General features: G+C 49.1%; 1 protein-coding gene across 1 annotated transcript in view; it reads right to left on the reverse strand.

Moving 5' to 3' along the window:
* The window catches only part of LOC147732886 (glycerol-3-phosphate dehydrogenase 1-like protein), a 174,581-nt gene that overhangs the window by 115,219 nt on the left and 32,990 nt on the right, over positions 1-26,372 (reverse strand). The window contains exon 2 of the mRNA XM_086957430.1: positions 17,520-17,697. Coding sequence (XP_086813556.1) covers positions 17,520-17,697 — 178 coding nt within the window. The remainder of the gene's footprint in view (positions 1-17,519; positions 17,698-26,372) is intronic.

A 26,372-nucleotide genomic window follows, 5' to 3' on the forward strand; every position in this document is an offset into this window, starting at 1 on the left:
CGGAATTGGACCTATTCGCCGAAGTGGCGGGCTTCAAGGTGAACTTAGGAAAGTCGGCTGCCCTTGACATCTCGCTTGCTAGCACCACCAGAGCGGAACTACAGAGGCTTTACCCTCTGAGCTGGCCCAAGGACCGGATTCCATATTTAGGGATCCTGTTGGCGCCTTCCCTCCCGGCGATGGTCACGGCCAATTATGCGGCTTTGAGCACGAAAATCAGAGAGGAACTTGGCCGGTGGGATAAGGGCACGTTGTCGCTGCTGGGCAGGGTGGCCGCGGTGAAGATGACCCTCCTGCCTCAGGTGCTTTACCTCTTCAGGGCGTTGCCGCTCCAGCCCCCCGCGGGGTGGCTCGCAGAGACCCAGTCGGCCATCGCACGGTTTGTATGGCAGGGCCGTAGGCCGCGGATTAAGAGAAGCATTGCTACGTTGGCGCCCGACTCTGGGGGGCTGGGGATACCGGATTTGCGGAAATATTTCCAGGCCGCCCAACTCCGCTATCTGGTGGAATGGAGTCGGTGGGAGTCTGATAAGCACTGGCTGTTCCAGGACCAGGCGGTGGCGGGTAGGACACTGCAGGAAGTACCATTCCTGAAGCGGGCCCATCGACCCCCTAACCTCTACGCGTCTTTGGTGACGCGGGTCCCGCTTCGGACGTGGGACTCGGTGGCCGTTCGGCATGAGCTTACTACCTTCCCCTCTCCCTTTACGCCGCTCATTGGCAACCCGGACTTCGGCCCCGGGACGGAGCACGGTGCTTATGAACGCTGGCGGGCGGCCCGCTGCTGCACCTTGTATCATTTGTACAGCCCTGAGGGAGTTGTCCCCTTCCAGGATTTGCGGCGGGATTACGGCCTTCCAGAGGCGGAGCGCATGCGATACATGCAGGCGCGTCACTGGGCACTCCAACCCCAGGTGCGCGATACGGCAAACCGGGAGATCACGGTGTATGAGCGCTGGTTAATCACTCGCACGTCGGACGCTAAACTGATCTCAGATCTGTATAAAATGCTGCAGCCCCCCTCCTTTCATATTCACAACCCTGGTCGGGAACGATGGGAGCGGGAGCTCGGGCGAGTGCTGAGCCACAAGGAATGGGACCACATCTCCTTCCGCGCACGCCACTCGGCCTATCACACGGGTCTTACGGAGACCTTCACCAAAATCTCGACCTATTGGTATCGCACCCCGGAGAAACTGCACGAGATGGACAGGGCTATACCGGGGACGTGCTGGCGCAACTGTGGCAATATTGGTACACTTACACACATACTGTGGGAATGCCCCCTTCTGGCTCCTTATTGGGAGGAGGTCCTGGGTGAAGTGGACAAATGTTTTGGGATAGAGCTGCCGAGGTTCCCTGCCTATGTTCTACTGGGGTTGCCAAATGGGTTGATGTATCCCCTCAGGTCCAGGAGGGGTAGACAGATTGCGATTGCTCTTGGGTCAGCGGTGCAAAATATTCTCATACATTGGCGCTCTACCACACTTCCCTCTGTAGTTGGCTGGTTGCACAGATTATGGCATGTCCTTGGAATGGAGAAGATGTCCTTAGTAGCCCTGGGAGACACTGATACTTTTGAGGAACTGTGGGCGCCCTTTCATAGCCTGTTGTGCTCTGAGTTTCGGGAGATTACCTGTCCCAGATATCTTAGGTTGCTACGGCTGACGCCGCCACCGGACCCGCCTGTTTGATCGGACGGGGCTGGCATTGTACAGTGGAGATTGCTGGAGGGACGATATGAAGTGAGAGCTGATGGTAATGGCACAGTACAGGGGGAGGGTTGGGGTAAGGTAGTTGGGGGGGTTCTGTTTGGTTAGGTAGGTTTTTGGAGCGGGGATGCTTCTCCACCCTTCCCCCCTCTTTCCCCCCCCTTTTTTGTTTTCTTTTTCCTTGCCCCCCCTATTTTTCTCTTCCTTTCCCCTCCCCCGTCCTTCCTTCCCCCCCCCCCCCCCCCTCGTTATTTGTATGTAACCACAGGCGCGAAAGCTGTGTTCCTGAGTCGAAAGAAGCCTATTGAAAAGATGTAACTGCTTTGCTGTATTTGCTGTATCATACGCACCGATTGTGCGGATCCTGTGGTTTATCTTTTTTTTTCCTTACCCTGTTGTTTCCTACCCCACCTGCTTCAATAAAATACTTTAAACATAAAGTGAAGGCCCCTAACTTGGTCCCATCTGCTGCTAGGAAACAAGTACAACTGTCAAATGCTTTCATGTCCACTATAAGACTTACCTCTTCTTTAAGGCATTTCCTCAATTCTAGCTGCCCGCTGCGTTATTTTATGATGGTAATACATTGGTTTTGTTTTTTGCGGATTAATTGTAGGTTAGTTTAACATAGTTTAACATATGCGGACAGCTTATATATATATGCACAAACACACACAAACACAAAAATAGAAAAGGTTTCAGGGACGGTATAGTTAGGTTCAGATTTTACACACACAACACCACAGAAATGCAGCAGTTCTAGTTATACTTGTCTCAAGAAACTATAACTTGTTCCCTAAATTAACTATAACTCACACCCTTGCCATGCACTGCTAATTACCCCACATATTACATCACTCATGATATCTTCAATGGCATCATTGATAAAATTAGTGCAACATTTGCTTTAAAATGATTGCTGAAAAACTATGCATGGCGGGTGTGTAGTTACTTTAGGCCACAAGTTATAGTTACTTAAGATACCTAGAACTGCTGATGTCCCTGTAACCTTTGTGTTTTTTCAGTGGCTGATTTTTCTACATATTGCAGGGCCTGCAACCACAGCATGTGCAAGGTGTGATCTGGTCTGGAGAAACAGGTTATCTGAATGCGGCATGGGTGTCAAATGCCAGGACACCCCACTAGTGCACTGAAAATCAAAATTGTGCACACATAGAACTGGATTCCTAAGGTAGTAACTGCTTGGGGACACTGGATAGATGAGGCAACTCTTGGTCCGCTGCCTTTGCTTTGGTTTTAGTACCTTGATCAAAATTGTACTTAAAAACTTCCTTTGAGCACTTCGAGGGCCAGTGCGGTTTTCAGCCCAAGAGTGCTTCCCTATATCACCCATGTTATCCAGTTTTCACAATTCATTCCTAATTTCTTCTCTAATGGAAGATTCTGTAAGGTGAACAGACTTGTCCACTTGAGCAAATTAATCCCTGCAAGGGAAGCCTGATGCTGTGAATCAGATTTTCCCACTTAGAAGTAGAGGTGTCCTTTTTCAAGTCTTCAAAAGCCAACCTCTTGTGTGCAGTACATAGAAAGTAGTCTTTGTTAGAGACCCCTTCAAACTGTTGACTTGCTTGTGTGTGCTCCTTACAGCTTTTGGCTTGTGACATTGACAATCACATCTTCGATCAGCCCAGAGGAGAATTTCAGTCCCACTCTCACATATTGACTTTTTAGGTGTGTCCTTCCACCTCCCAGGAAATGCTTCCATTGGAGTGTATGACAGATTATTTTACCAGTTTACAACTGGGACTTATGGTAGCCACCTCACTTTTGTAACATTCAATTCTTCTCGTACATAAAGTGCATCCAAAGAGCAATCCTTTTGTTGTTGTTGCTTAATGTATGACAAATAGATCTTGGGACTGAAGTATACAAAACAGTAATGGATGGAATGCTTGAATTAATCTCAGCCACTGGTAATTGCTCGGGTCGCACCCCAGTCCATTGTTATTTTGCACACAGCACCACCTCAGTTTGGACCCAGCCATGTGCAAATCTGTCTTGACCCTGTTCCAATAGGAACAGACAGGCAGGTCTTCTCTAAACCAGAATAATACCAACCCAAGACTGGTTTCACCTTTATCAGTGCTCACCAGTAAGGTATAGCTTGGTGCCAGTGGTACAGTGTGCATAGATCCCACATCTGGGCATACGGCCCCACTTAGGACATCACACTGAAGTATAAAAAAAGGTGACAGATGAAATGCTTAAATTAATTTCAATCACTGGTAAATTACTCAGGACTGCATTCCAGTTCATCGTTATTTTGCACACCATGTCACTTCAGATTGAACCCACCTAAATACAAATTAGTATTGACCCTGCTCCAATAGAATCAGTCCAATCTGAACTTCCGGGTCAAGTCCTCCCTGGACCAGAACATAAGCAATGCAAGACTGGTTTCGCCCTTACAGGGGCTCAGCAGCTGAGAATATCATGGTTTCAGTAGGCACAGTGTGCACGGGCCCACGTCTGAGCATATGCATCTATACCTAGGGTGTTAAACTGAGTATGTATAAAAGTGATGGATGGAATGCTTGAGTTAATCTCATCCCAATGGCAATTACTCAGGGCTGCATCTGAGTCCATTGTTGTATTGCACACCATGATACTTCCGTTGAACCCAGCCATATGCAAATCGGTCTTGACCCTGCTCAAACAGGATCAGTCCAACCGGAACTGCCAGGCTAGGTCCTTACTGAACCAGAACATAAGAATCACAAGTCTGGTTTCACCCTTATTCAGGCTCATCAGTCAGGTAGAACTTGGTTAAAGTGACATAGTGTGCAAGGGACCAACATCTGGGCACCCCATCCCACCTAGGATGCCATCCTGAAGTAAACAAAACTGTGATGGATGGGACCCATCCGTGCATAACTATGATCTGGGATGCAGCCTGAGTAATTACTAGTTGCTGAGATTAATTTAAGCATTTCATCCATCGCTTTCCCTGTGGAGAAATCACATTCCTACGAGCGTTTCTAGGTTAGGAAAACTATATAACGATATTTGTGACTCCTGCAAAGTTCGGATTTTGTGGGAGTTCTAAAGTCATGGACTACCTCCAGTCTCAACCAGTGCCCCCCTTTCAGGCGCCTTTTAAAAAGTACCCATGTTGAAAAATCTGCCAGGTTCCAAAGGGAGGTGGAGGTGATCTTTAGATTTCGCCTTCAAAGTGTTCCAAAGATGTCAACATCCTAAAAATTGCCTTCAACATAAAATTCAGAATTTCCCCCCTAAATTTAATTTTGCAAGGCAGTTCTACGGCTGAAAGTAGTTTTTTGCGAAAATGTTTTTCAGAAAAGCTTTACAACCTTCATAAATTTCAAGATGCTTGCAAAGATTGCTTTGAAAATGACCACACTCAGAAAAAAAGGTTCCATCTACCTGAAAAGGAGAATATGAGTGTTTTGTATCTCAATAATGACAAGTCGCAACTTGGAGAAAAACTGCAATGCAAAAGTTGGAAAATAATTAGATTTAAAAACTCAAAGCAACTTGCACGGACTCTTAAACATACACTTTTGTGTAAGTTTACTAATTTTTGGGCCTTCATGATGTGCGAGTTTAATTTTACTAATAGTAATTTTGCGATAGCAGAAACTCTATCCGTTCTCCGCCCCGACTGCGGAGTCTTCGCAGTTGTAACATTACTATTAGTAAAATTAAACTTGCAGTTTGTCAATACCAAAAAATGGCAAATATCCTCAAACGTGTACATTTTTCTGTGTGAATCAGGCCCTCTGTGTAGATCTGATCAGTAATGGCCAATCTTCTGCCTTTTTTAAGGCTCCAAATTAAAAGTGGAGGGAGAGTTACCCAGGAATCCCCTGAAGTACCCTTGTGTTCACCAACACATCCCATTATCCTGAAATAATGTTTTACTATATTCACACAAAACAGGGTGAAACCGGTGCACTCCCAAGACAACTTTCAGTGCCCCTGCTTCACACCATTTCTTTAAACTCTTCTACCATCTTTAACTACCCATTACTAATGGTCATGGAATGCACATATGTCTGTCAAACAAACCTGTGCTCTCAAGCCTTCTCAGACTACCCGTCTACAATATTTTGTTATTTTTTATTAGATGTGACATCGGTTGTCTATGATTCAGCTGAATTATTTTTTGGGACACAATCATTAAATCTTCAAAAAATATTTTTCCCCCCAATATTAGTTTGTAAATAAATGCATGTTCATGTACTGCTCTTCTAACTTTTCTTTTTTAGCTTTTCACCCAATCCTAGATTCTAAAAATACGAAATCTAAAAATATTAATTAGCGAAACCTATTTCAAACAGATCGTTTGAATGTTTTATCAGAGCGAAAGCCAAAACAGATTTTGCAATATGAATCTGTGGTGAGCACATGTCTATGTCGTCACTATCCCGCAGGGAGTAAATTGGTGTTCTGAATCATGTGCTGTGTTGAAAATACACTGTTGCCCAACTATTTTTTTGAAACTTTTCACACCAACTGCTCAAGCCTCTTGCCCCACTGCAAAAATGTGAAAGCTCAGCAGTTATCCGGGACATCAGTCACAATGGGTAGCAGAACATTTCCTCTTAAGCAAGAAGAAAGATGTTGAAACTAAACCAAAGGGTAGTTGTCATCGCGGCTTCAGCTGTTAGCAACAGTTACTGGGGGAAAGTTACAAGCTGTCCTCAAAACATCATAACTATTACACCGTCTCTGCATTTTGCGCCTAACATGTGTGACAGTGACCACTGTGCTAGAAGTTCAGTTCCAGTGTGTGAATAAAGATGATCAACTAACTCAGTGTTCTCCAAAGTCAGTTCTGGAGGGCCGGATCCGTGCCAGGTTTTAGCATTTCCCCATGTAATTAGTTAATGTAGTTATCTGAAAAATCTGGCGTGGATCCGGCCCTCCAGGACCGACTTTAAAGAAAAGAATCATGAACCAACTCCATGTCATCATGACCAGTCTTCCCAGTGCTCAACTATTCACCTACAAATCATTATCAGGTGTGATGCTCTAATAAGTTCAATACAAAACAAGGCCCCATTGCCCAAAATGCATTAGGTTTCCATCCAAAAACCTAGGGCTAGAAACGCTGTCCATAATATTGAGATGGTCACACTAGTGTGAACAGAGTTGCTCAGGCTTTGGGGTGCAGACTTCGGGCCCGATTTATCGCTTGATGGACAGAGTAGTGCCCGTTGGGAACACGAATTTGGAATTATGTGTGCATGCAAGTGCCTATTGTTTTTTATTTTTTAAATATGTTTTTATTGCAGAATTATTGACAAAATATCGGAAGAAATCAATCATCATATCCACCACATTACGAGGCACTATGCGTTCTCAAAGTTGTACACAGCCCTTCAGCCCACATCCCGGAGGCCGGGCGGCGCAGCAACAAGTCTGCAAGTGCCTATTCTGCATGTACTAATAGTTGTTCTGTAAAATCAATTAAATATAAAAAAATAAACACTCAAGTAGTTCCCAGTCAACATTTGTTTAGCATATTGGTTTCTGCTGCCGTTTGAGGTTTACCAATTGCGTTCTCAGGATCGAATTTACTAATTTTATCAATATTAAGGAAGAATTAGGTATTCAGCGGTGTATTCTGTCATGTTTCTGTGGAAAAGGAAGGCTAGCGCCACTTCCACCTTGGAGAAAATCATAACCTGCGCCTCATGCACAACTTGAAGCTTTGTTAGCCGCAGTACCATTGCCTGCATTTCATTTTCCATAAGATATTTTCTTGTCTTAGCAGGAAGCCAATACAATTTCTAACTTTGTTTATGGAGGCAGCATTCCTCTCATAGGAATCCATTGCCCTGCCCCTCCTCCATCACCTTTCTTTCCATATCCTTGCTATTTCCAGGCAGTCGAACCATGTGATTCACTGAGAATACATTTGCTGGCTTTATAAAGTGGTAAAAAGTATCCAAATGTCATACTCTGGGAATGGAGTATGCTCCTAACACCACAATATTTTGGCCAACGCTGTTCTCATTGGTGGTACTGAGTAAAAAACATCTCGTCTTCCTGAAGGCTGTTCCAGGCAGGCCTTTGCTGGAGCAGCCTGTGTATTTCGCTGTCACTCTGCTGCCTGAACTTTACAGTTACTCCATTTAAAAGTGAAACAGTGGGTGTTACATGGGGGGCTTGGGGGGGGGGCGGCCGACCACCAGGAGGCTCCCCCCTCCTCGGGCTGTTTGGGAGGGGCGGGGACCATGGCGTCCATTTTGGGGTTTGGGCTGGGAATCAGTATAGCCCAAAAGCAGCCCAAAAGCAGCCCAGCGCTTAAATGCGCTGGGTGCCCACTCCCAGCCACCATTTTGTCATTGGTGACCTGGTGGCTGGGAGTGGTAGCGGAGTTAGTTTTTGTCTTAGTCAGGTAGTGTGGCAGTTGGTTAGTTAGGCAACACTTTGGTAGTGACAGGGCAGGTTTTTTGACGCAGTACTGCGGTGGGTGTTGTGCAGGTTATCAGGGTGGTTATAGGCAGTGCGTGTAATACGTTGCGAGAATGTCGGAAGACGACGTGAGGGTCCTGGAAGCGATCCGCCTGCTCAGCGAGGCGGGCAGGCTGGACTTAGTTCTCGCGGACTTGCCTGGGCCTCGCGCCCGTTTCGGCAAGCATCGGCTGGAGTAGCCGCTGCAGTGGCGGCTTGTCAGTCCCCGAAGCGGCCGAAGCTGGTGTCGGCGGGGGAGCGGGGCCGCCCGCGTGGGCGGAAGACGGCCCCCCTGAGGCGTGGTGCAGCGAGTCGTGTTGCGGCGTTCCCGTTGCTGTCTTTTTTCGAGGTGAGTCGGGGGGGGGGGGGGGGAGGGATGGTGGGTGTTGGAAGGGGGGGGGCGGATGGTTTGTTGAGGCGGCGGACATGGCGCCTGGCAAGCGGCGGGCGGACTCAGGGCATGGTGAGCGGCGTGCAGTTTCAGCGCTGGGGGAGGTGGGGAAGGCGGGCGGGTCCCGGGGAGGGAAGCGATCGGCTCCCGCGACGCTGTCATCGGCCTCAGGAGTTCAGTGTGGAGGGCGGGGGGGAGGGCCTGGTTTGCTGCTTTGGGGTCCGGAGGGTTGGCTGGAGCGGCAGTGGGAGGAGAGGCCTGGCGCAGTGGCACATGTGGGGGGTCTCGTGTTGGTGACCGAGGCCCCGGCGATAGAGGGCGTGGGCTGGTTGGGGGGGGAGGCTCCGGGGGCTGTAATCACGGAAGACGACATGGAGGCGATCCGGCAAGTGGGCAGGCGGGCGAGTGGTGCCCTGGAGGCACAGGAAGTGGACTTGGGAGGGGGGGGCAGAAGAGTGGGTGGGGGATGGCGGTTCTTGCCTGGAGGGGGGGGGGGGGGGGGGGAGGTCGTTGGCCCAGGGGGAGAGAGTGGACAGGCTGGTGGAGGAGGGTTTGGAGGGGAGGGGGGGGGGGGTCGGTTAGCCCTCTATTGTTTTCCTCGCCATCTCCGCACAGGCAGCAGTAGGGGTCCTTGGGGGGTAGTTCTCTGGGGGGGGGGGGAATGGGCACAGATGGGGGAGTGGGGGGGTTGAAGTCCCCAGTGAGGGTACAGGGCCAGGGGGTGTGCGTTTTGCCTGAAGGGGAGCTGGATCCGGCGGGGGTGGGCAGGCCTGGGAGGGTTTGGATGTGTTCCCAGCATGGGCGGAGGGGGTGCGGGCGGTGGGGGGAGGGGGCGGGGAGGGCTGACGGAAGGTGCGTGGGGCCCGGTTCCGAGTTGGGGGGATGGGGGGGTGCCTGGTCGCGGGAGGGGGGGCCTGGAGAGGGGCGGGGTGCGGGGGAGGCGGGGGGAGGGAGGAAGGGGGTGTTTTGCGGTCCCCTTAGGGCAGGTCGGGCAGGTGGGCAAGGAGGATGAACAGGGGGGGCCCCCCCTTCATTCCCAGCGCAGGGGCGTGTGGTGCATTTTGGGGGGACAGATGAGGGCCGGGGGGGCGGGGATGGGGGGGTTGCGGTTTGGTAGGGGCAACAGGTCAGCTAGCGGTGGTCGTACTCCCAGCACTCCAGTCCAATGTTTTCCCTTTCAGGATAGGGTCCGTGGTGCGTCGGCAGACTCGGTAGGGCGGTGTATGGCCCAACGGCGCCGAGGTGAAGGGAGGGCGGAGCCTGGCGCGGCACGACCCGAACCGGCGGGGGATCCCGACGCGGCCAGTGCACGAAAGTCAGGCGCGACTTCACTGGCCCCAACAAACGGCACTGCCCGACGGGCGGCTGGCACCGTGGATGTTTCTCTTCCCTTCAGGCAGCGCGAAGGGGAGTACCAGCCGGCACAGCTGGCTCCCCCAGTGGCAGGGTTTTCTGCTGGTTGTAGCATTGTTGGGTCGAATATGGCCCGGATGTGCAGGAGCCTCTAGAGTTGGAGGAAGTGGTGGTGTTGGATTACGAAGAGGACAGCCCAGAGGAAGGGGAATGGAGGGGGGATGAGGAGGGGGGGGGGGCTTCTCATCTGTCTTCTAATGTGTTACAGGCCACGCAGGTTGGTTGGCCGGCGGCGGAGTTGGGTGCCAGGAGATAGTATGGCCCCGCAGCAGGGGCTCCTCGGACGGCAGACCCACCCGGACGGTCGGTGTGGAGAGTGGCGCCAGGGCGAACGCCGGTTCTTGAGCCAGGTGAGCGTGCTGTTACAAAGACCAGGCCACTGATGGTGTCAAAGGGGTCTAGAAGGGACTGTGCCGGGGAGGAGCTGGGTGGTAGGCTCCACTGGGGACAAGGGGAGCGCGAGGTAGGGGAGCAGGCGATCCCACGGGCCGGACCAAGGATGGTGTCGGTGGGAATCGGAGAGGATTGTGTTGTAGGGGATGAGCTGGGTGATAAGCTCCACAAGGGGAAGTATGTCAAGGACCAGGCAGTCGGGACGGGAGGTCAGACATTGCCGGGATCGAAAGTTGAAATGGGGGTGAATACGGAGCCGGAGGTGGCAGGTAAAGAGCCAGTACCGAGTAAGGAGCTGAAGTTTAAAAGGCTTCCGTATATGGGGGTGACCAAACCGCTGGGGGCTCTTCTGATGCTGGCCACGAAGGAGAGGATTTGGAAGGGGGAGTATGTGGAGATATTAAAGTTGTTGCACAGGGAGGTAAGGTCCAAGGAGGGGGTCAAAAGAAGAGGAGTATGAACTGGCTAAAAGACCAAAAGTGCCGCTTACTATTGAGAACTGGACGGCAGGATTTTTAATATATGCTAGTGTGTATTGCGAGAAGTTTCCCGAGCGTAGTGTGTCCATATTTAAATATATGGACGTGATCAGGAAAGCGCAGATCACAGGGGCGGTATACCTGGGCCCAGTATGATGAGGAGTTTAGAGCCAGGATGGCTTGGGACGAGGAAGCAAAGTGGGGTGAGCTGGATGCAGATTTGTGGCAGCATACCATGGGGGCGTCTGCTGGGGGGAAGACGTTATTCACAGCCAGCGGCTTGCCCTTAGTCTATCGGCCCTTCCCAGGGAATCCCACCCGGGGAGGGGTGGGATCTGCAGCTGCCACGCCAGGGGGATCGGGTCCTTGCTGGAAGTTCAATAAAGGAGTGTGCACGCGAGAGTATTGTAGATTCAGGCATGAATGCTCGCAGTGCGGGAGAAAGCACCCCCTGGTCAGATGTTGGGGACTCAGGCCACAGAGAGGCCAGCAGTGGCTCCAGGCAGGTGGTAGTGCAGCAGGACCCTCTCAGCAGGCACAGGGAAATAGGGGGGGTAAGGGACCACAAGGGCCTGGGCCAAAAGGGTCCTACGCCGGTTAATCTGGCTTCCTTGAGGGCTGCTTTGTGGGACTATGACGATCTGGGAGCGAAGCAGGTATTGTTGGAGGGGTTTGCAGAAGGTTTCCATTTGGGGTATGAAGGGCCTAGGGAGAGGAGATGGGCCAAAAATTTGAAGTCAGCATTTGAGCACAAGACAGTGGTACAGGACAAACTGGATAAGGAAGTTCGTGAAGGCAGGATGGCGGGCCCATTCCAGGATTGGCCGTAGCAGGACTTGATTGTCTCGCCAATTGGGGTGGTGCCCAAGAAGGAAGTCGGTCAGTACAGGCTCATTCAGCACCTATCGTGGCCTGAGGGGTTGTCTGTCAATGAATTCATTGATGGGGAAGCAGCCTCAGTGTCTTATTCCTCAGTTGACGTTGCAATGTCACTAGTGGTGACAGCGGGCGCAACTGCGGAGATGGCGAAATGCGACATTAAATCCGCATTTCGCTTGCTTCCCGTACATCCGGACGACTGGAGTCTGTTGGGCATACAGTTTGAGGGGCAATGGTACGTTGATAAGGCGTTACCGATGGGCTGTTCCATGTCTTGTGCGTTGTTTGAGTGTTTCAGTACCTTTCTACAGTGGCATTTTACACAGGAGACTGGTTTGGGGCTGATTACACACTACTTGGACGATTTCTTTTTTGTGGGTTCACCGGGCACGGTGGAACGTCAGTGGGCCCTGGACAAATTTCAGGCGTTGATGAGGGAGTTGGGGGTGCCTTTAGCTCCGGAGAAGACGATGGGGCCTTGTACTACAATGTCCTTCCTGGGCATTGAGCTTGATTCTGTCAGGATGCAGGCACGCTTGCCGCCGGAAAAGAAAGAGGCCATGCTGCTGTTGCTGGGGAGCATGCTGTCTAAGGACAAGGTGACGGTGAGGGAGATCCAGGTCCTGCTAGGACATCTCAATTTTGCTTGCCGGGTGGTTAGAGCCGGGAGGACTTTCTGCAGACGTCTGGGGAGGGCGCTGTCGGGTCACCAGTTGCCTCACCACCATGTGCGTTTGTCGGTGGGAGTGAAGGAAGACATGCGAATGTGGAGCACATCTTTGTGCTCGTTCAATGGTATTCCACTGGTCAGGGAAGAGGAGCTGCCATGGGATGTTCAGATCTTCTCGGATGCGGCAGGCAGCGATGGTTTTGGAGTCTATTGGCAGGGGAAGTGGTGTGCGCAGTGCTGGCCGGAGCAATGGAGGAATGGCGGTCGGAGCATCGCCTTTTTGGAGTTGTTTACAGTTTTGGTGGCATTGACTTTGTGGGGCAAGGAACTGGCGCATAAGAGAGTGTTGTTTCGGATTGATAACATGGCAGTGGTGCAGATCATCAACAGGCAGTCGGCCAGGGACGAACAAGTGTTGAAGCTGCTGCGGGTGCTTGTGCTTGGTTGTTTGAGGTATGACGTTGCTTTTAAGGCCCTGCATATTCCTGGTGTGGACAATGACATTGCGGATGCTTTGTCTCGTTCGCAGTGGGAGAGATTCCGTGGGCTGGCCAAGGAGGCGGACAAAGCACCAACACCAATGCCGGAACATCTGTGGTATGTAGGCAACGTAGGGTTGTACAACTGGTGGTAGGTTCGTTGTCTGTGTCTACTCGCGAGGCATATGCGCTGGCGTGGGAGGACTTTTTGGCATCAGGTGCGCGTAGGAGGGTGGAGGAGTGGAGACGCTCAGAGGATGTGGTGCAGTTTTTGCTGGCATTGATGGATAAGGGCCTTTCGAAGGTGACGATTGCGGGGAAGCTAGCGGGTATCGCCTTCATGGGCAAGTTGTTGTGTGGCTATGCCCCATCGGCGGGAGAACTGGGAAGACGGATGTTGGAAGGTTGGGACAGGGAACGGGGCAGGTCGGTTCTGGTGCGCAGGCCGGTGTCCTGGCAGTTGCTGGCTCTGTTGCTTGCGGTTCTTCCGGCGGTGGCCAAGGACGGTTTTGAGGTTTGCCTGTTTTCCACACTTATGGTTTGGATGTTTTTTGGGGCGTTTAGGGTGTCGGAGTTGTTGGGTGCCAGGGCCAAGGCAGGTTTGTTGTGGCAGAATGTTTTCTTAGCGGAGCAGGGGGTTCACATTTGGCTGACAGGGGCAAAAACCGATCAGAGGTGCCGGGGCAAAGGGATTTGGTTGGAGGCAGTTTCGGCGGGAGGCACGTGCCCTTTATGATGGGCTAGGCGGTGGAAGAGTGTATCTGGTGGTATGGCAAGTGCTCGGGTGTTTTTGCACGCGGATGGGAGCAGGGTGTCGGATTACCAGCTTCGGATGGTGATGCGGAAGGCATAACGGGAGTTGAGTTTGGATGGGGAACAGTTTGGGACTCATTCTTTCAGGATTGGGGCAGCGACGGAAGCCAGTAACCGAGGGTGGTCCAGGGGTGAGATCATGTGGTTTGGGCAATGGTCTTCTAACTGTTTCCAGCGCTACGTTCGGAGCAATGCAGATGACGCGCTTGCGACTTCCTCCTCTCCATGATGTTCATATTGTTTTTCTTGTTTCAGGTTCGGTTGCGGGCCCCCTTTCCCCGGCTTTGAACATCTGGATCGTTGGGCATTCCTTTGAAGTGGGCTCAGGTGCAAGCTCGGGAGGGCTATTTCGGACAGATGCTGAGTTTCAATCCTCGCTTTTTTAACATTGTGTGGAAAGGGAAAGGGGGCATGTTGTGGAAGGACTTGGTTCAGTCCTTGAATTCCTGGTTGGTTGGGGGGCAATGTCCGGATGTCTTGTTATTGCACCTGGGCAAGAATGACCTGTGTGGGGTGAAGGGGGTGGTGTTGCTGAGAGAGATTAAGAGGGACCTGGCTATGTTGAAGGAGCAATGGGCGGGTTGCCATGTCTTGTGGACGGAATTGGTGCCCCGGAGAGTTTGGAGGGGGGGCGCGCAACCCTAGAGCGATTGACCGGGCGCGCAAGGAGGTCAACCTGCAGGTTTCCCGTTGTTGCAGGGAGCTGGGTTTTGGTGGGTTGGTCACAGGGATATCAAGTTTGAGGCGGTGGAATTCTTCAGGGGCGATGGGGTTCATTTGTCCCGTTTGGGGATGGAGCTTTACTTGCTCGAGTTGAGAGAGGTGCTGTCACGGTGCTTGGTGGTGCGGGATCACCACAGGGTGGCCTGAGGTGGGGGGACAGTTCTGGATTGCCCCCCCTGTTTATGACGTTTTCAGGTTGTTTCCATTTTGGGGGGCAGAAAGAGGGGGTTAGTTCCCCCCCCCCGTCTTTCTGGGTGGCGGGGTTTGGCGGAAGTTTGGCCAGGGTTAGCAGAGTTTTTGATGGGCGGTTTATGGTTGGGGCATTTACAGTGTTTTGGGGTTAGTAAATGATGAAAAGGCAGGCAGGGGTGTTTGCGTTAATAAAGATGTTGGTTTTATAAGCATATTGTGTTGAATATGATATTGTATGTTATTAATGTTGTAATGCTGGGGCGGGGCTCAAAAGACCAGTTAGGGGCAGGGGAGGGGGGCAGGGTTAGTACGTTAAAGTTAGTGAGGTTTAGTTTTGTAAGGCATTACCGAGGTTTATTTATTGTAATGTGCACCTGTTCCGAATAAAGCGGCCTTTTTCACACCTAGAAGTCGTCTGTGGTCTTCATCCCCCCCCCACCCATCCCTCCCAAAGGGGCCTTGGGGGGGGGCAGCCGACCACTGTGGGGCTCCCCCCCCCCGTGCTGTTTGGGAGGGGCGGGTGGAGTCAGGGACCAAGGCGTCCATTTTGGGGTTGGGGCTGGGAATCAGTATAGCCCAAAAGCAGCCCAAAAGCAGCCCAGCGCTTAAATGCGCTGGGTGCCACTCCCAGCCACCATTTTGTCATTTGGGACCTGGTGGCTGGGAGTGGTAGCGGAGTTAGTTTTTGTCCCCTCCCTCCCTCCCTCTCTTTTTTGGTCCCGTGGTGGGGGATTTATGATTCTTCGGGGAATTTCCCTGTTTTGCCCCTTTTCCTTCGGGCCGTTTTTGTTGGTTCTGGTGCACAGGGGGAGTTTTTCTGTATTGTCGCTTGGAGCAGGTGCCTCGTTGTTTGGGTATGCGGGGTTTGGCGGAAGTTTGGCCAGGGTTGGCAGAGTTTTTGATGGGATGGTTATCAGGGGGTCTTTGCAGGGATTGTTGAGCGGTTTATGGTTGGGGCATTTACAGTGTTTTGGGGTTAGTAAATGATGAAAAGGCAGGCAGGGGTGTTGGTTTTATAAGCATATGTATTGTGTTGAATATGATATTGTATGTTATTAATATTGTAATGCTGGGGCGGGGGCGGGGCTCAAAAGACCAGTTAGGGGCGGGGGAGGGGGGCGCGGGGTTAGTACGTTAAAGTTAGTGAGGTTTAGTTTTGTAAGGCATTGCCGAGGTTTATTTATTGTAATGTGCACCTGTTCCGAATAAAGCGGCCTTTTTCACACCTAGAAGTCGTCTGTGGTCTTCATCCCCCCCACCCCTCCCTCCCAACTCTTTTTCGTTACAAAGATTCATTGTGTGGCACCGCATTGTCTACAGGTAAACGTAAACATGCCAATGAAAAAGTCTGCTGGCCAGCAGAGCTAAAATGATTCAGATTAAAGTGCACAGCGCAGTCCTTTGTTTTAGTAAGTGCTCTCTGGAAATGTGAATGTGAAGGAAGAACGTTAAACTAGGTGTCATTGTATGCTTTGTGTAGAAAATTCAAATCTCTAAAATGGTGTATACTTGCTCTTTATTCAGTACAACTAGGGTGGCCAAAGTACTCTGTACATGGCCAGCATCATGTGTCTGGTCCTGAGATTTCATTTAATAAGTCAGTACTTTCAGGGAGTTGTAGGGCCTGTTTAGTTCAGATGAACCACCTCCCCTTTTTCATGAATAGGCCAGGACCGGATGCACGGTGTATATAGGCCGATGTGGCAATCCTGAGTGTGTCATGCTAGTTTTAGAGAAATTACGGCAGTGACGTACTACATGTGTTTGATCATACCAAAGATGCCATTGATGAAATCTGCCTGCACGCAGAAAGCACTGTATTGTTACTTTCCAACGATCATTCCAGAGGGGTCAAACATTGGATGTGCAAGAAGTCTACGTATTCCTTCATCCAAGTGTTTTAAAAAAAAAAAAGGACAGGCTTAGTATTAAATGGCCATTAATACCACACTTTATTTCTGTACCTCAAATAGGATTTTATCTTCAGAAGGCTGGTGAACAGAAATCCTGCATTCATCCAGCTCTGTCTCAGCCTGTTTGTATATGAGCACCTGCTTTGGCGTTGTCTAACTGTAGGTTTGGTGTGTAGGGCAGTCGGTGCTTAATTTGATCTGGTGGTTTCAGGTGGTCAGCACCAGCACTTAATCATCAACACTGGCACTTTTCATGAGCACCAGTTAAGGATACGTTAATTTATTGGGAGATTAAGTGGTTTGCCCAGAATCACAGGATGTTGAGCAAACGTTGAGAATCGAGCCGGGTTCCCCAGGTCCGAAGACGGCAGCTCTGGCCATTACGCCACACCCTCTCCCCACTTTCTTTGTTAGCGCCGCCTAACAAAGAGCTAACTGCTAACAGGAGAATTGGCCTGGAGCAAGCTGCCTCCTGACGAGAGCACCGGCATTTTTTTTTTTTTTTTTTACAAATAAACCACAGTCATGATTCTTTCTGTGATTGTGACAATTTCTGTGTGCATGGGTATGTCTGCGCCGGATGGTGGGTGGAGTGGGGCCAGTGAGCAGGGGTCTTGTTTATCTCTGTTTATGTGTGTGCATAGGTGTCTGCACGTCTATTGGCTTGTACACATGTGTTAGTACAGGTATTTATGTAACAGGAATCTAGCTGACAGCAAAAGAAAGAAGTACATTGAAGCATCAGGATGAAAACTTGATGGGGACAGGATTACAAAATCAAGCACTTAGCTAATGGATTGAGGGAAAGAAAGTATGTAATCATGTTTGAAACAAAGGGGAGTGATGGCATGGCTCGTATATTTTACAGTGGCATACAATACAATGTCATTTTAACTACCCCCTAACTCTCTTTATTGTCGGTTTGATGTTGTGCAGGATTGTACAGCTGAATTACATTGTAATAGTCAATCGAACGTTTGTTTCACAATTAATCAACTGCCCGCTCTCTCCGACTTACCACATTTTTAGGCAGCTTGTGACCCGGAAGATACTTGACATTTTCGTGGTCTTCGTTTATGATCTCAGTCAGTTTCCTTCCGTTTATCAGTTCTTCAAAAACCCACAAGTTGACGATGGGATTGAACCTGTTGGATTTCCGTACATTACCACCAATGATCTTGGCAATGGCGGAACCCCTTAGGAAAGAAATGACAGAAAATTAAACCTAGGAAGACAATTGTACAGCAGACGTACTCATCATAAGGTTGGACTAGAGGCTGAAGCAGCCCTGTCGTCCCATGGTGCCAGTAAAAGCTCTTACCAAGCCGTGGCAAATCCAAAGGTTATGACAATTGCATAGGAAAGGGTTTTTCTTAAGCTGCACTAAGACACACCGAACAGCATAGCATGAGCAGCAGTGGTGCAGGTTTCTCTTCTACAACACACAGAATGAGTGTAATCAGAGTTGCAGCACTGTAATCGTTCTGATACAGTGCAAGTACAGCTTAATACATACACACACACACATATATACATATAAATATCCCCCTTTTCCTACTGAGAGGATATTAACAAGTGGCAGGGAAAGCACTAAGACCCTGTGTCCGCATAGACCTCATATTACCAGGTCTGTGGGCCTACAACTCCACTATCTGCAGATAGGGTGGCCAGAACAATACAGTGGCCCAATAGAATGCAGGAGAACATGGTGGGTCGTTTTAACTCTCGTGTGCCCCCAGGGAGACAGCAGAGGTACGAGCAAAGCAGGGTGGGCATCCTAATCTGGCCCCAGTGTAAAGGCCGCCACTTATGCCCTGGGGGTCTTGGAGGAGTCCACACAGAGGGGGTTGACTGCTGATTGCCCTCTGGTTTCAAAGGGGTTTGTCACATTGACGGAGACGGACACAATGGGGCCTGCTCCTCTTTCATTCAAGAGCACCTTGTAAAGTGTAAAGGGAAATCTTCATAAGATCCTGTGGTGCAGGGCAACCCTCAACATTCAGGGGTCCATTAACCCTTCAGGGGGTCTCTATTTAGCCCAAGGCCATTGAATTTCTGTGAGATATGGGAGACTTAGAGGTCCCTCTTCACATTCTGCAGGTGTGCCCCACAATTTTCTTTTACGTCACTGTCAGAATCTGTTCTTCCCTTGCCCTGCGCTGCCCCACTCCCAAGGCGTCCCACCTAGGCACCAGCCTGGAAGTGTCTAATTATGCATCATAATTTATGCGCAAGTCAGGCAGGAAGCACAAGGACTTTACACCTCTCCTGAAACTCAGAGGAAAGACATAAAATGCATCCAAATACTCGAGGGGAGGATGAATTCCTATTCCAACTCGAGCCATTGAACAATTGGCAAAAGTGTTTATGAAGCTTGCTGTAGTTTCAGCAAACGAAGAGAGTAAAAATACAGCCCTGCCATTGGGCCTGCTTGAAATGCTGTTGCACGTGCACCAGAGACTGCGGGTCACTAATAGAGAACTTTAAGAGACAGAACACCAGCAATGAGACAAACCATGTCCAGGATAAAAGCAGCTTTATCCCTGGCCTCACCTCAGCTGTTTTATAGAGGTGCATTTTAGCTCTGGGTGAAATTGTAGGTTTTCAAGAATTAAACTACAATCAGTGAGCTCTGATGGGCAGGCCGGGTCTGTGATTTTGTCAGAACAGCCCCCTTACTGTGCATAGCAAACGCAGTGAGCGAGCCTGACCACTACAAGGGGGGCTTGCAGGGGGGTCTCCCTCCACGAAAATGTGGGGAAAATGGTAGATTCAGCAACACATTTTACATTATATATTACATTGTATTCGCTTTTAAAGCATAGTAAATGATGATCTTACAGTGCACCAGGATACAGCAATTTTTATTGGGTCTCTTCAATGATTTCCCCATTATCACCCTCCAGCACTGCCTTTTACTTCTCCATAGCCACTCACTCACGTGAATTTCATTTGTTTTATAGCGCCTCTTATACCAGTGTAGGGTGTTGGAGCATTTTACATCACACCCAAACACACAGACAATGAATTATACGTGTGTTAATTTGCGTATAGAAAATGTTACGAAGACAAAGGGGACTATAAGGTGTAGGATTCACATGTCACCCATACCGGTAGGCATTTTTTAAGAGTGCTTGGTCTGGGGAAGCACAGCCTCAGGATTCAGAATGTAACACAGTGGTTAGGGTTGACTTTACTAATAAGAATTTACTTCTACTTAAACAAATCCTTTTTAGCAAAATTAGGATAATGAAATACTGGGGAAAAAACATCTTGCTAACATAGATTACGATAGTAACTTATAAACTTCACAGTAATAAAAGGGTCTCTCTGACAAAAGTTGTAAACCACTGAGCTATGCACATAAAATACTGCTCTGTGACCTGCATAGTACACACTGAAGCAGGCATATTAACCCTCTGCGCTACCTTAGGTGAGTCAAAACTGCCACCAGACAAAACTCCGATCTCTCTCCAGCAGGTACATAAATTACCAGAGTTATCATGGCACTTTTATTGTTGCCTGAAAACTGTTGTATACAAGGAACTCTGCTGCACTGCTACAAAAGCAGCCCCCCTACCCTTCCAGCCTCCAGGGAAAACACCCGATGCCTGATATGACCAGTCCTGCCTTGCTGATGGGGACACATTACACCAGTTCCTCAGCACAAAAGAAAATTGAAAGTAAAGTGTTTAATGACTGGAATGAGTGCTGGAGCCTACCAGCTATGCTCAAATGCCGCCTCAAATGCGTAGCCTTGAATCCATCTCATGCCTCTTTAATCCACGACCAGACACTTACTGCCCCTTTATTTCACTTTTGCGGGTTCCTGCTTTCTCCCTTTGTGACAATTTTTCCGTCTTTCTCTTCCTTTCCCCAGTGTGCGTTTTCCCACTCTTATTCTCGGTCAATGTCTGATGAGGAAAAAGAAGTGCCGATCCCCAAAAATAAGTGCAGGTGAGAACCACAGGCTCAAATTAACCACTGCTTTAAAGTAAAAGGAGATTAGGTGGTCGTTCACAGTTACAAAAGTGCTGATTCTGGGATTATACCCCATGTTTATAGGTTCAAAACTACTTTTATGGCTTTTTTGTATGCATTATGCTCTGAACAGGCCATATGGTGGCGCCAAGACACCTCCGGGTATTCGTGCACTTTAGAAATCATATTAACATAACATATTAACATAGCATAACATGTTGACGTTATACAAACACTGAACTAAATATATTATGAATAGAAAGGATATAGCACTAGCGTAAGTGTACTGGAGAAATAACCAATTTCTATTACTTTAAATATCAAGCAATGTCTTAAAGATATGTAAATTAACTTTCTTGTGCTTAAAAAAATCAAAATATTTGCCATGTGATTGAAAAAATGTGTAATGCACACTTTACTTGATGTACACAATTCTGAACTGTTTCTCAAAGCCCCTTCTTATTATAACAGGCAAGACGGGTTATTGAGTCAGCAGTATCTGGTGAGATCTGCAGGTCCAGAGTCCAACTCCCACCAAGGCCATATCAGTTTTCCATTATTGTGCGGTCAGTGTCGAACATTTAATTGAAAGATTTAGGAGTAACATTCAGTAGGAAAATCGTAGCAATACCCTTTGAGAATGTTTTGAAATGGAAGAAAAACAAGTCATATTATTATGTATTATGATACTCAGCGCTGTGTTGCTCCAAACTAGGGGGCATATTTACGATACCCTTGCGTCACCGTAGCGTTACTTTTAGTGACGGAACAGAGGCGCAAACCACAAAGTTATATTCATGAGGCCACGCAAAGCGACTTCATGTGGCTTTGAATGGCCTCATAAATATGGGAACCTATTTACAAGTCCGTTGCGGTACTGGTATGTCACTTTTTCCAATATTCAAATTCCTGCACAGCTGAAGTTAGGGGCTTGTAAATAAGCCCTATGGAGTAAGGCAAGGCAGCACAAATCGCTGCATTGCCTTACTCTGTACTAGGAGGTGTTCCATTTCTTTTTTTTTTTTCAAATGATTTTTATTAACTTTTGTGGCAATAAAAAACTTCACAATACATCAATCGCTGTTGGAGGTGGTACGACAGTGCAGTCATGCCAATAGAATGTATACAATAGTGTGATAATACACGGATTGAGGACATGGGGTCACACATAACTGATGCAGCGTGAGACCGGCGGGTGGTACTCGGGGGAAAGGAGGGGGGGGGGACTAGGTACCAGTTGTGGGAAGAGGGAGTTTAAGACCATAGGTCATGTGACTACAGGGAGATGGGAGAGAGTACCCTAAAGAGGGGAGAAGCAACTAGGGGAGGGGGGGAATCAAGGGGCGAAGGCTGAGGCAGGGGGGGCAGAGTTAACCCCTTCGATGGTCATGACGAGCTCAGCTCGTCATGAGGCACGGTTGAGCTGTGCTCATGACGAGCTCAGCTCGTCATGAACAATGGGAAATCAGGGAATGCAGCACAGGAGGAAAAAATCTCAAGCACCCAAAGTGTTAAACAGATTGTACCAGGCATATCTGTGAGGAAGGGGGACGATGACGAGGGGGGGGGAGGAGGAAGAACTAGGGCGCTCAGTTGGGGAGGCGGGATGTGAGGAAGGGATGGGAGATTAGGCCATGTGCGTGTTAGAGAGGCGTTGGTGCTGACGGGGATGCTGCTGCGTGTTATGAGACGGCCGGGGCGTCGCTTCGGTGGGCTTGCAGGAATTGATGGGACAGTGCGGCCCACTCCAAGGATATGGGGTTCTTCCGCCGGCCCCTTGCCTCCTCCTCCCGCAGTGTATCTTCCTCTGCCATAGCCCATTTTTTCATCGCTCCCACCCATGTCTCGAATGAGGGGCCGGCAGCCACCCGCCATTGCATGGCTATGTTCCTTTTTGCTAAGAGCAGGGATAGGGCTGCATATCTGACCTGTACCTTGTGTGTCTTCGGCCGGCGGAAGAGCCCCACTAGAAAGTGTTCCATGGGCTTTGCGATGGGTGTTCCCGTGCAACACCCATGGACTTTGACACATGCACAGATTTATCAGACAATGTAAACCTGGGAATGAGCCAAAACCATACGCCTGCGCAGGCGAGGTGCATCAGGGAGAACTTTATTTCTTCTCGTTTTTTCCTCTTTCTATTTGCGATTCAGAAAAGGGGGTGGTGATGGACAGAGTCTCTGAATTAAGCAGAACACTCCTACCCAGTCAACATATCAGGGCTTGATCCATCACCGTTTTTTAGCTCACTGCACCATCCCAGCTCAGAACCTGGCTACATGCAAATTAGTCTGTCCCTGGCCCAGTGCATCATGGGAACAGGGCAGACCAAACTACCAAGCCAATTCTTAAACTGGAAAGGAAACAAGCTTCCGTCCATCACCACCCCTTTTCTGAATCATTTTGTCCACCATAAGCGTGGAAGGGTATGCTCAGACATGAGTCCCTTGCTCACTGCACCATCAGGATTCAAGCAAGCCGGGCCGAAGACGGCTGTAATGCCAGAAACCGGTCCCGGAAGCTTGTTTCCTTTCCAGTAAAAGAATTGGCTTGGTAGTTTGGTCTGCCCTGTTCCCATGATGCACTGGGCCAGGGACAGACTAATTTGCATGTAGCCAGGTTCTGAGCTGGGATGGTGCAGTGAGCTAAAAAACGGTGATGGATCAAGCCCTGATCTGTTGACTGGGTAGGAGTGTTCTGCTTAATTCAGATACTCTGTCCATCACCACCCCCTTTTCTGAATCATCTTTCTATTTGCAGCACACATAGAAAGAGGAAAAAGCCTCCGAGCATTGTTTTTGTGCAGGAAGGTGCCCCTTCCTGCACAAAAACAATCCTGCCTACAACGCAGGCCCCCTTGCACCCTGTGGATCCTTGCACCATGGTGCAAGTGTGCGTGCATTGGAGCTAGGTTGTCAAAACGGTGCCAGGCAGGAGGAAAGGACAGGAATGCCATTTGCCATAGATATGAGGCATTTCTGCTCTTTCACGTTGATGCAGGGTAACGCAGAATAGGGACTTACTGCGCTGCCATCGCCAAATCCCCATAAATATGCCCCTAGGTTTGCGCCATATAAATACCAACACACATGCAGATATATTTTACCCTCCTTCTTATCCCATTCTTCAAAAGGTAGAAAGTGTTTGTGGCCCTGTATTCATGATGAAATTAAAAAAAAAATGCTCATTTCCCCCCAAACAAAATGAAGATGTATAAAGACATTTGCCATTCACTCTAAAAAACAAAAGCTCACAAAATATCCAGGTGTTAATGTATAATTGAGGTTTTACACACATATTTCAATGAAACACCAGTTTGCAAGATTTAGATATTTTTGGGAGCAGCTGAAAAAAAACATTACCTGTGAGGGAAGCACGTGGAACTGGTTTGAATAGGTGTGGAAGAATACAAGTTTATTAACCACAGAATGCGCACACGCCCAACCAAATAAAGGTGCGGCTTTTTAATGCATGCATGCCTACAGGCTCTGGTCTAAGAAATGCCAAAAAGAGAATTAAATATGACTCACTGAAGCTGCGCTAGTCGATTACTTGGGCCGCACCAGGAGTGCCTGGTGTGCCCCCAATATACAGAATGCAGGAATCCAGCCCCTAGTATTCACAATACCAGGGCTTCCGTATACCAGGTAGCAGTACTACTGAGGGATTATGACCTAGTGCCATGAAGGCCCCTTTGAAAGGGGGCATAACATATGGAAATCAGCGCTATGGAACCTATTTCATCTTGTGAGCCTGCACTCTTTTCTGCACCACTCCACTCTACGCCTCTCGACTCTACACCACTCCACTCCACTCTAATCTAGGCCAATGCCCTCTACCCCCCACTACTATGCAGCACTACAATCTTATCCACTGCACTGTGCACTACTCCACGCCACTCCACAACAATGCACTCTTTGCCACTGCACTCTAGGCCAATGCACTCTACACCATTTTACGCAATCTACTCTGCACCAAATCACTCTGTCACTATACTCTAAGCCACTGCACTCTATGCTACTCTAGTCTACTCTGTACCACTGTATGCTACAACACTTCCCCCTACGCCTTTCAAATCTGCGCCACTGCACTCTATGCCAATGCACTCCATGCCACTTTACAATACACCACGGCACTCTATGACAGCATACTCTGCCACTCTACTTTATACCACACTACGCCACTAAATGTTAAGCCACTGAACTCTACGCCACTTAACGCAATGGCACTCCACTCTAAGCCAATCCACTCCAAGACCTTCTAATCTACTCTGCACCACTACAATCTTTGACACTATACTCTATACAACTGCACTCTACACCACTTCACTCTACTCTGAAACAATCTACTCTGCCACTGCAGTCTATGCCAGTCTATCCCATTTTGCACCACTCCACACCACTGTGGCACCACAAGACTGAAATTCTCACAGGCTCATTTTCTACACCAAACATACCTCTGACCTAAGAAAATCAGGGACATCTTTGGAGGTGACCCTGGATTGTATCCTAGATGTTTATCGTAACCAGCAGACTTTTTCCATATGGTATGGAATTGCCTAGTGATCAAGGGCTACTGGGCGCTTATTATTTGACATTTAGGTGAGTCCCTTGACAGTGAAACTAAGGTCTCACTGGAGATCTGCTTGTTAGGAGGGTTTAACCGACCAACGCGCAAAAGAGTGGGCAATACACTGATAGACCTGGCCCTTTTTTTTTCTTTCAAAACTTTTATTGAAAAAAGATAGACCTGGCCCTTGCAGAAAGCTAGGACCTGGAAGACGAATTCAGGTCCTACATATACTTGATGGAAAATAGGAGGTGTCATACTGGGCTAGAGAGGAAGAAGAGGCACATTTAACCCTTTCGCTGCGGCGGCAATTCCGCCGCAGCGCTAAGGGGGGGGGGGGCGAGCGGCGCTCGCATGCTCGTGACGGAGCCGCTCCGCCATGAGCCGCGGTTGCGCTGTGCTCATGACGGAGCGGTTCCGTCATGCCCCCGCCCGCTCAATAGAACGCACCGCGCAGGCGCGAAATCAGCGCCGCGCAGGCGCGGCGGCAGGGCCATGACGGAACCGCTCCGTCATGAGCACAGCACAACCGCGGCTCATGACGGAGCGGCTCCGTCATGAGCATGCATGGGGTTAAGGGAAGAGGTGTATGGGAAACACAGAATGCCCCTTTCTGATTTGTGGAAGGAAGTAGCCCAAAGCTTTATAGAATATTCTAACCCTCTAAGGGCTCACTGGGAGTCTTCCACTCAGGCCATAATACATTTCCAAGATGTTGAAGAAGGATCCCCAACCTGAAGGGACATGGGTGGGCTGGAGCTCCCTTGGGCCCCTGCTACTCTGCCTGGCCAGTTAATCACTATCATTACTCTACCAGCAACTCAACCCTTGAAACAGTCAGAATAATAAAAGCATGTGCATGTGATTGCTTGTTTTCACAAATGTTTCTATGCAATACAAGAACCTCGACTCCATAATGTAGATGTGTGTAGATCGATTGGAAATGTATAACATGTGCGCGCTATATAAAACTTTACAAATAAATATACTACTGTGCATGCATAACATATGATTTCATGTCAAAAGGCCCCTTATTGTTTCTTAGCAATATGCACTACACAGAACCAACAACCGAGGTATTACCAGTAATCTGTTTTCGCTACCCAACTGGTTAAGTATTGAATACATTATACATCTAGAAAAGCTACACATTTCTGAAAGGGGCGAAATATTTCTGGTTCTATGAAGACCCTCCACCTTCTTCTCAAAGGCATCGATATACATTAGATTACACGGTGTGACTATGCAGATCAGTAAAATAATGTACATCTCTTCACTTACACACTGAAAGGAACCCCCTCCACAAATCTCAGGGGTCAGT

This window comes from Lissotriton vulgaris, chromosome 2_1 (genome assembly GCF_964263255.1).
Source record: "Lissotriton vulgaris chromosome 2_1, aLisVul1.2, whole genome shotgun sequence".
Lineage (NCBI taxonomy): Eukaryota > Metazoa > Chordata > Amphibia > Caudata > Salamandridae > Lissotriton > Lissotriton vulgaris.